The 8,843-nt window shown below is 35.6% G+C and overlaps 1 protein-coding gene across 1 annotated transcript; it reads right to left on the reverse strand.

Moving 5' to 3' along the window:
• Positions 1-314: 314 nt before the first annotated feature.
• Positions 315-5,166, reverse strand: LOC106681993 (putative ankyrin repeat protein RF_0381). The gene is made up of 2 exons (XM_067050082.1): positions 4,873-5,166; positions 315-1,259 (listed from the first exon to the last, which is right to left on the reverse strand). The coding sequence occupies exons 1-2, from the start codon at positions 5,164-5,166 to the stop codon at positions 315-317; spliced, it is 1,239 nt and encodes a 412-aa protein (XP_066906183.1).
• Between the last annotated feature and the right edge of the window lie 3,677 nt (positions 5,167-8,843).

Consider the following 8,843-nt stretch of genomic DNA (forward strand, 5'->3'; position numbering starts at 1 on the left):
GTTCAAAAGCTCTGTCACGACGTCCATGTGCCCACCTTGTGCTGCATGAAGTAGTGCTGTAAATCCATAAACATCCTTATCATCGATAGCCGCTTCACGATCAATGAGAAATTTAATCGTATCAAGATGACCATTGGATGCCGCCAAATGAAGGGAAGTATATCCGTCTCTGTCTTTTTCATTTAGTTGGACTCCATTGTCTAACAACGTTGATGCGCACTTAGTACATCCTCTTTCACCCGCGTAGTGAAGCGCAGTCCGACCCCTCTTGTTTTTGAGAGATAGATTTGCACCGCTATGCAATAAATAAGTTACTAAAATGTTTGAGTTTTTGCAGCAATCATAAGAGCAGTGACACCGTTGTCATCCTGTATGTTTATTCCTGCTCCACCTTGAACTAGAACTTGTACCACTTCAAGAGATTCATCTGCCGAAGCAATATGAAGAGCCGTTTCGCCTTTTTCTGTTGTAAAATTAACATCTGCACCCAAATCTAGCAGCGTTCTAACAATAGAAGGATTAGTAGCGATATGTAAAGGCGCTAGACCATTGCCGTTTTTGATATTGAATGGTTGCCTATGACCTTTCAATTCTTTGAGCATATCAGTAGAGTTACTAGAGCGGACTATTAAGTGAGCCAAGGTGTCACTATTTTCAAATCTGATATCGGACAAAATTTTATATTTTAAAAACATATTGAATATATCAACATTTGATGAGATAACGACCATCTTTAGAAGATCCTTTTCCATTTCTGTCACCACACTTGGATGACCCACTCTCTGCAGTAAGATCTCCGTGCCCTGGACATTGTTCCCCCTAACTGCCAGCACCAGCGGTGTATCGCCGAAGTCGTTCTTTGTGTTGGGGTCTAGTCCTGCCTCAAGTAAAGCCTGCAGTGCTCTATTCTTGCCAGCAGCAGCTGAAATGTGGAGGTAAGAGTTACCTTCGAGTGTACACCTTTTAACATCAGCCCCTCCCGATATCAATCCCTTGATCGATGGGACACAGTTATGTTTAATAGCTTCTTCCATAGGAGTAGCGCCAGCAACGTTAAGGACTTCGAGATCTGCCTTCAGGAACCCGAGTGCAGCTATGGAAGACGTGCTGCCAGTCCTCACGGCCAGATGAATGAGGCTACCCCCCGACTGTGTCGTCCCGTTGACGTTTCCGCCTTTAGTGGCTATGGAAATAATTCCACAGGCACTGTTCTCAGCCACAGCTTTCTCGAGTTCCTGCGTGAAATCGTCACTGCTTTCCTGGAAATAGAATATATAGTTAAATTTATATAACTTATGTAAGTGATTATATTGAATGTATAATACTAGATATAAATTCTATAACACTACAAAATCTAGGCATGTCAGTTGCATTTAAATGAGTTCCAAGTCATGTAGGAATCGCAGGGAATGAACTGGTCGATCACTCTGCAAAGGAAGTACTGGCGTTCCGGGATGGGGTAAAGTAATTTTAACTGCTTCATAAAGAAGCAAATCCATCGAAAAGGAAATTAAAGATGCGTATGCGAAAATGCTGTAGAGAGGAAGTCGTCCTTACCAGGTTAAGAGAAGATCACACAAGGCTCACCCACTCCTACCTTATTTTTAAAGAGCCTCCAAACTTTTTGTATTGCAAAAACAATTTGAAAATTAGTCAAATTATTCAGGAATGATCATATTTCACATCACACCTCAATAGCTTAGGATTAAAACCGGATATTTGAAAAACCCTCAGAGATGATGATAAAACAATGAAATTGGTGTTTCAGTTTTTAAAAGCTAAAGGTTTACTGACACAAATTTTACATCGGACAGACAAAAAAATATAATAAAACTTTTTAAAAAAATGTATATAAAATAAGTTTGTGTGGTTTGTAAAAAAAGTTTTAAATCTAGGATATCAATTTATTAAAAAAAGTTATGTAAGTAAGAAATCTATTTTAAAAACAAAATTTTATGAAGTGATTTTAAAGATGTGACAAGAGTAATTAGCCTGCAATTTTGGTTTTTTTTTAAAAAAGCAATGACATCAATATTGAAGGTATGACCAAAGAAATCAGTATGTAGTTGAAGGAAATAATGTAATTGTTATATAAAATCAAAAAAAAAATTGTAGGTTAAATCCTTGAGACTAGCCTGAGGGCCGTTGGAAAATTTTAAAGAATAAAAGGTGAGAGGAAAAAAAGGATCAAAATTTTGTTAATTGATAATAAACTAAACCACTCTCAAACAATCATATATAACAAATAATTAATCATCATCCAATTTAACTTTGTGTATACAAATCGCCTTTACTCTCCATCGTATACCTCTAGTTTCCTGTCCTTCAGCATCCTTTTTAAACATCCCACTAACGCCTGTTGAACAGATTCGCTACTTAGGACTTAATCTTGACAAGAGACTTACTTGGAATCCCGATACATGACTGAAACGACAATTGCTGAAGCAGCTAGTAGATTTCGATTACTACAACACCTACAAATTGACAAATGCTCTTAGCTTCCCATTCACTACAAAAAATAATTATATCCTATGATAATGAGACAAATTTGGACATTTGGAGCTATGTGGCTCAACCAAATCATTAAATTCCTTCCATATCCAATCCTTACAATCCAAAATCCTTGATGCTCTTTATTACGTCACAAATAAACTCATCTACAAATACTTTAACATTCCTTTTGTTGCAGATTTGGTTCGAAAGAGATATACATCTTTCCATTCCAAACTCCTTACCCATCCTAACCGATTAGATCTTAATCTCTAACCCTTAGCAATCTCAGATAATCCTCCGAGACGTCTGTAAAGAAGATGGCCACATGATAATCTGATTTAAATTAATGTTTCAAATAAAATCATTCATAAAGACCTTAATGTTTCCTATGTAACCGATCTAGCCCCAACCAGATATCACTCCTTCCATTATAAACTCTCTAACCACTCAAACCTCCTAGTTTCTAATCTTGCATCCTCTTCCATTCCTGATAATTCTCCGAGGCGCCTGAAAAGAAGATGGCCACGAGACCAGCTAATGTAAAATTTCATTAGAGTGCTACCAATGGGTAGTTTCTCTACACGCCTGTAACACTCCAATTTAACATAGATCAGATTTACTAAATGTATTATAATACACAGTTGTAAATAGTAATAAATAAATATTAAAATGAAAAAAATTAATGTTTGAAGTACTACCATCATGGGAGGTTCCTTTCCAAGATTATCAAGTGTTTGAAACATTTCTTATATTTGCGTGTTGTATTTTTTTGTACAGTTGTAAATTACTACAAATAAATGAATAAATAACTTTGTATACGCCTATGAACACCTTACCTATTTCCCAACTTTTATTAATTTCATAAATCAAATTAATCTAAATATTCATAGGTATTGCAACCATCAACCCGTTTGTACTAAATATAATTAATTCAATTTATTCTATTTTATGTACTTTATCCATTCTTTTATTATGTCTATTTTATTACAATTGCGTATCTTTCATTCAAATATTAAAAATTACCTTAAGGGCAAGTTTCACTATCACAGTTTAAACTACGATTAGTGAAATATCAGGTGAGACTCAATAATCATCCGCTGCACTAGAAAGTTATCCTTTAAATATGGCGGTAAAATTTACCAGGCAATGATGGCTGGTTAAACTGAGATTTAGAGCAAATCTACGTTTAAGTAGATAACCATAACAGTTGGATCTTTTTACACATGATGATGCCATCATATTATTACGGACAACTATGACAAAATTGTAATGTGTCTAAAGACCAATGAAAATGTTTTGAAAACGATAGTACATTTGCATATTTGGGTCATACAGTTGTTTAAAAAAAAATGGTCTAATAGAAAATAAAAACATATACGTATTTTAATGACAGATTTTGGCTCAGTGCTGCGAAATAATATGGTGGGGTCTGTTTCTCTGTTTTCAACTACTCAGTTCTGTGTACGATTTGCCAAACTGTGGTGACTTTTAAACTTAGTTCACCTAGTTAGCGCAAACTATGCAAACTATAGTTATTATCTAAAACGTGTTCGTCAGTAGTATAATGGCAAGAATAGAGTTTAAATATAAATACTAGTAGTTAGGTTAGTATACTTAATCTAAATAACTTCTATATGTAAATATTTAAGATTTATTTTTAGAAAAACATACCTTAGTTTGTAATGTGGTCCCGCGAGTTAAGGAACCAGTACTATAAATTTAAACAATTGCCCCTTGCCTGTAGGTTCGGTCACTTTAGACATATGGTTCCATGTGTTCACATTTCATTACAAAAGAAACTCAATAAAAACAACTACGTCCCCATACGGCCCTTGAGACCATTCCAACAGGCCTTTCAAGTCCTTAGTATCCTATATCAAAAAGCAATGGCCTGGTACTCAAGCAGGTACATGCTGTCATCTAACAATGGACTTGCATCAGTCAAACTATTTTATGGTTAACATATGTAAGTCAGTGCACAAAAGTCTTAGGTCATGGCGTCTTTCTTAGAAATCAGACCTCCCAACTTCTCGCCACGCCTTTTCCCCCCTTCCAGATACTTTACTTCTAAATCTCATAGGCTCTCTACCTCCCCCACCTAGTCTCCTAAAATTATCCGATTGGTCAAAACCCCTCCTCCTATTTCACTATTTTTTGCTACCCCCTCTTCCCAAGTGTTTATATATATTTTCTAGACTAGATAGCCAAGTAAGATATCAAGTTAGAAGATAGAGACTGAGTAACAGTAACATGTAATATATTAGAATAAAGTCATTTTAGTCTTCACTGATTTTTTATGATCTGTAACTCGCAGGCTTCTGCGAGAGATGAAATCATCGTAAAGACATGTTGGGGTAATTTCAGCGATCCAGTGGTTACTATTGCATCGAACTGGGCCATTGCAACTTGCATGTCCTTTTGGGACCGCAGTTGCTGGATGCGGTGCGAGCATTCAGCCAGAACGGTATAAGTGTCCATATCTCTGTTGACTAAACCGTTGATAAGAGATAACAGAAGAGCGTGCGTACTGGTCTGTTCTATTAGAGAAGGAGTGGTCAGGGCGTAGTGGTACGAAGCTGCGCCGAACTGGATGCCGGCCTGCAGTGTACTGACGCTGACGTTGGGACACAGAATGCTCACCAGCGTCTTATGTTCACAGTCAATAGTAGGCATGTCTACACACTAAAATAATAATAATAATAATAATAATAATAAAGGGGAAAGTGGTTAGTAAACAGAACATTCTGGTTAAAGAAGAAGAGCATATAAAGGAACTTGAAGCAAATAAACTATATAAATTATTTGGGCATGGAACAGCACCTTAAAATATCCCGAAAAGATATGCAACAGGAATTTCTAACAATGCTGAAGAAGAAGATTGGGTTAAGAAAAGTGCTCAAAACCCAACTAACTGGGAAACAAAAAATTAAGGCCACCAACACCTGGGCTATACCTGCTCTTAGTTATAGCTTCGGCTTAGTGCCGTTGGTCAAACACCATCCTACAGGAGATGGATCGCCTCTTACGAACAACTCTCACACAAGAACGCCCCACCACCCAATATCCTCTAAAGCTTGTCTATTTTATATGGCAGAATGGAAAAGCAAGTCTCTGCATGGGAGATTCTACAGCCATCTGAACGAAGCCTCTATAGACAAAGATAGATCAGTTGAATGGTTAAAATCTGAAAGGGTATACTCCGAAACAGAGGGATTTGTGGTTGCTATTCAACATCAAGTGATTGCCTCATGTACCCCGCTCCGATGACTATTTAACAAAGGTGTGGTCTTGGGTATCCTAAGGGACGCATCCCCTGCGTGAAGTCGAACCCTCACGCGTGAGCAGAAGAAGAGACTGCCTCTATGCAACGACTGGTTCTGCTGAGGGTCACGAAGGCGTATAGACCGGTGCTGATGCTAGCAGGAGCAATGCCCCTGGACCTCATCCTCAAGGAGGATGCTGCGAAGTATGATGTAAAGAGGAAGGAGCTGGGTGTGCTACCGGAGGGACTCCGGGATAGGACCGGCGAGACCTCGAACCTTTCAAAGAAGTTCCTGCGTGAAGAGTCGATCAAGGGATGGGATGGGCGGTAACGGACTAGTGAAAAGGGTGCGACCCTGAGGAAATTCTCCCCACCGTCCACTCAACATTGAGAGCAGGTTGGGTCAACCCTGACTATTGGTCGTGGTAAAGAGTCGGTAATGATAACTATGTTAGTATTCGTTACTGTCATGTAGAAGTTTATAGTTTTATAGTAATTAGTTAGAGAAAGTATTTGTTCTAAAAAATCGTTTTACTCATTCTATGGCATGACTATGCAAACAAGAAAGTTGCATTATATACTAAATAAAGTTGTATTCAATCTAAGTTATCCGTAGAACCCTGAACATTTTCTTATCTTTCTCTTAATGGGCTTCTGTCAAGAGGAACCTGTCCATTTTAAATTGTATTTTGAGAGATTATTAAATTTAGTCAAATATAGTTTGCTAAAGCCAAGACTCTTTGGCAGTATGTTTTTTGAGGTATTACAAGTGTTACTTTGTAAACCTTCACCCACTAAGAGGAGTCTCGATTCCCAACGAGCCCTCTTGATTACCCTGTTTTGGAGTTGACTGCAAATTTTATGAGGCACCAGATTGTGGGTTTCTGTTGCTTTGAACCATCTTCCGACTCACCACCACTGCTTACCCTCCGAGTCTTTGCGGTAGAGTATTGCGAACGGCCATCACTTGAAGAATTGTCACCAGCCCATCACCGTCTGGACGACAGCGGCCAACGTGGAAAAGCTTCGGAGATTTATCAATTTGTTATTCGATATGCCCATATCGACGACTTTTTATTCTTCCATATTCGGTGGATGAATTTCTTTTTGTTATTGTAACTTATATTTTTTTCCTATTAATTAAATAATATTAGAGAATTAATTTTTTTTGTTATTATTTCTATTTATTCTATAAGATTAAGGTTAAAATATTTTATATTTGAATATCATAATTTTCTATTGAGGTGTAGATAGTTGACCGTAGATTAATGCTTGAAGAAGTTTGTCGGGGGGTGCGGTCAGCAAAGAACAACATAAATAAACAAAACCATATTTATTTATTTTATGCCTACGTTTCGACCTGAGTTTCAGGTCTTCATCAGGGGTTGTGTCGTAGAGGAGGGAAAGATTAGTACTGATTAGTAGTACTTGTGAAGTAAACATAGTAAAAAAGTATTTAAATTAGATGAACAATAAATGGTAATATACATAATAGGGGAGAAGAAATATTAATTAATAGAAAAAAAAAGTATAAAATAATGGGATACAATGTGTGTAAGTGATTAAGAAACAAAATATACCAAATGAGCGGGGATACAGAAAAGTGTAAAATATATAATAATCAGTTAATTTGACTAAGAAGTCCGTCAATCATAAAGTTGATAAAGACTGCATCTCCCTTACGTATCGACACATTTTGAACATAATAAAATCCTCATAATACTTTTTTCACTTTTTTCTGCATTTCAGAAGCCCATTTTCTTGTCTTATCTTTTATTCTTGTTTTTCTAAATTCTCACATTTTTTTAAAAAAAATTATTTTTATATTAACTATCCTTTCTGTTTCATTTATATTCATGTATCTATCTTTTAATTTATATTCATGTGTTATCTTCTTAAGTGTACTTATATTAATTACTTAATTATTAATTTTCTATTATATTTTACACTTTTATGTATCCTCGCTCATTTGGTATATTTTGTTTCTTTATCACTTACACACATTGTATCCCATTATTTTATACTTTTTTTTTTTTTTTATTAATTAATATTTCTTCATTTCTTCTCCCCCTATTATGTATATTACCATTTATTGTTCACCTAATTTAAATACTTTTTTACTACACTTTACAAATTATTTTCGTTATTGTGGCATAACTGCCATCCCCACTCCTCCCAATGCCAACCGTCACTTTGTTTTTGACTGCAGTCAAAACAGGTATGCATTCTATGTCATCATTTAACTAGTATTTTTTTTTTCTTTTTCATCTCTTTATTTGTACTTTCATTAATATTTCTTCTCTTATCTATCTGTTACTATTACCCTTTTCATTTACTATTTACAACCTTTAATTTTTCTTATTATATCTTACTTTTTTACATTTTAGACCCCTGTTATTTTACACATGTTACCGCACTCGGATATACCACACCATATTCCATTCAACTTTTTTAATTTATATTTCTCCGTTTATTGTTATAATCGTACAAGCAATTAGATTTTCTTTTACTTTTGAGGAGAGGTCGGTATATTTTCATTTACAAAAGGCCTCCTCCCCTTTCCCCTCCCAGACCTATAATAATACTGAATTTAACCGTTGACATGTATATAAAAAAAGAGGTAGTTATAAAGCAGGATTATAACGAAAATTCTAATTTCGAAATGTTTAAGTTGCACAATAGTCGCGCGTATTTTTGGATGGTATTTTTTTTTTTTTTAACAATAGAAATGTTTTTTATTATTATTGAGAACTCTAAAACTCCTAGGGGGAGGGGGTTACCAGATAAAAAATTTTGTCGATAAAAAATTGTTGGAAAGTTTTTTTTTTCGTTTTTTGGGAGTTCTGTTTCCTCCCTCCCCCCCCCCTTAAGAGTAGTGCTAATGTACATAACGTAATGTTATATGAAATGATGATATTGTAAATTCACGATCGCCTTCTACACAGTATACTGTTCCTAAAAGATAAGAAATTGTGAAATAACTAACACTATATCGTAACGATTATTAAACAAATTTTAATTGCCACAAATTTAATTATAAATGGTGCGGATCAGTACACCATACCAAAGCTATGACTAAAACAACTAG

The sequence above is a fragment of the Halyomorpha halys genome, unplaced genomic scaffold (assembly GCF_000696795.3).
Source record: "Halyomorpha halys isolate HHAL.00 unplaced genomic scaffold, Hhal_1.1 Scaffold381.1, whole genome shotgun sequence".
NCBI classification, from domain to species: Eukaryota; Metazoa; Arthropoda; class Insecta; order Hemiptera; family Pentatomidae; genus Halyomorpha; species Halyomorpha halys.

Coding starts and splice junctions, on each gene's coding strand:
- LOC106681993 (XM_067050082.1), bottom strand. CDS start 5,166: ATGCCTACTATTGACTGTGAACATAAGACGCTGGTGAGCATTCTGTGT. Junction 1,260..4,872: donor TGGCCCAGTTCGATGCAATA/GTAACCACTGGA, acceptor TTCTATTTCCAG/GAAAGCAGTGACGATTTCAC.